The 1,795-nt window shown below is 46.8% G+C and overlaps 1 protein-coding gene across 2 annotated transcripts; it reads right to left on the reverse strand.

Moving 5' to 3' along the window:
• Positions 1-346: 346 nt before the first annotated feature.
• On the reverse strand, positions 347-1,583 carry LOC125521977 (uncharacterized). 2 transcript variants are annotated; one of them, XM_048687040.2, is made up of 2 exons: positions 1,422-1,583; positions 347-811 (listed from the first exon to the last, which is right to left on the reverse strand). In XM_048687040.2, exon 2 carries the CDS (start codon positions 797-799, stop codon positions 527-529), a length of 273 nt encoding a protein of 90 aa, XP_048542997.1. In that variant the 5' UTR covers positions 800-811; positions 1,422-1,583; the 3' UTR covers positions 347-526. The 2 variants fall into 2 exon arrangements, with proteins under 2 accessions (XP_048542997.1, XP_087391812.1); XM_087535686.1 differs by having other exon boundaries at positions 347-805; positions 1,422-1,572.
• Between the last annotated feature and the right edge of the window lie 212 nt (positions 1,584-1,795).

Here is a 1,795-nt window from a genome sequence, read left to right on the forward strand (position 1 = left end):
CTATGCTGAGGAAGATATGTGAACCAGACACAAGGGAGAAGCTTCAGGAATTTTGACAGGGCTTGGAAACATAGTTTTTAACACTATTTTTTACTGTCAAGGAAACTAAAAAACATGGTTGATTGAGTGTGCCGGAAGCTTTTTTTTTTTTAACCCACAGTTTGATGCATGTGTACAGAAAATACACTATAACACGATATACTTTTCATGAAACAGCTTGTTGGATTTCAATTGAGTTGTTGGCACCTTACTGAACATGGACATTTAACAGCAAAGAACTTTTGTGCTGAAGCTCGTATATTCCCCTCCAAAGCAAAACATCTAACAGACGATTTGTACAGAAAGGTGCAAACTACCCCTGCACATATCTTCAGATAACAATTCCATAAACAAGCAGTTAGTGCCTAACGATAACTTGATCTTTTTCGTGTCAGGGCAATAGTAGCAAGTGATGACAGCATGTTCTCTGATCTTTGCAAGAGGAGACTAAGAAAGAGCACGATAAATATGATGAGATTTAGGACGATCACTTCTTCTTAGATTTCTTTGGCGGGGTTTTGGCAAGTGCTTCACCCTCCTCATCAGATGAGCCCTCGATGGATTCATCAGGGACATCGTTCGGAGCGTTGTGCTTGGTAATGTACTCCTTGAGTATCACCATGCTCCTCTTCCTCATTGCCGCCAGCTGCTCCGACAGGGTACCGGACTCGGAGCTGACTGTGAACGATTCCCCAGCGAGAACCAGGGTGGCTCTCGCTCTTGGATTAAGACTTGCCGCAGCATTCATCTGGTCCGTCATCCACAGCTGAACCTGACAAGAAAATTCAAAGCTCAAAGGACGAAACCGATGGGAAATCAACAAATTCATTTGTATAGCCCACTCAACAATATGAATCGTAGCAAAACTCTTCAGCGGTACAAAACAAAATGCTAATGCTATGCTAGTGGCAGCTCTGAAAACAAACCAGCCCTGTTGGCAAGGCAACCTAAGATAGATTCAGACTGAAGCAGATAACAGGAGCGAAATACTGATGTCGAACTGAGGCAGTTCTGAAACTAATCGGCTCTGCATCAGCAGAAGATCGCGGCACCCTTGTGGCGAATCAATCTAAGACGAATTCAGGCTGAAACAAACCACCGGAGTGGACTACTAACAGGGATTGTAATCCAGGTGTTGATACTGTAACAACTGCGGCCGGCTCCCAACACGACACACTGCAGACTGCACCCAAATCCTTTGTTCATAGCTCAGATACGCTTGCGTCCAGAAGCGGGCTCATGTTTAATGGATTTTGCTGTTCTTCAGACTAATTTACATGGACCGAACGGACACAGCCCCCATCAGACAGACCCTACGGGTGCAGCGATGCCGCAAGCAACGGACACAGGGGGGGTAGAAAGTAGGAGAGGTTGAGTGAGACCTTATCAGCGGGGGACGGCGGTGCGGCGTGCGCGTCTTGACCGGAGAGAGAGGGTGTGCGGCGGCGTGCGTTTCGACGGCCGGCGGCTGTCTTGCCGGGCGTTAGGTTAGCACCACTGTAGAGGTAAGGAAGAGGAAAGCAGCCAGCCTGGGCCGCGCCTGACGTGGGCTGGAAAGCGAAGTGGGCCTGACATAATCTTTGTGGACTCCTAAAGATGGTGAGATGTCCTTTTTTTTCAATGGAAGCTTTTATTGATTATTATCGGTTCTCTTGCCAGCTCTGTCAGAGACGCATACAGCCATCGCAAATGACGACATCAGCAGAGACAAACCTAGTAAACTAAATCGTTGCAATAGATAACAATGAAAGAAGCA

Source organism: Triticum urartu, chromosome 7A (assembly GCF_056163025.1).
Source record: "Triticum urartu cultivar PI428250 chromosome 7A, HENAU_Tu73, whole genome shotgun sequence".
Lineage (NCBI taxonomy): Eukaryota > Viridiplantae > Streptophyta > Magnoliopsida > Poales > Poaceae > Triticum > Triticum urartu.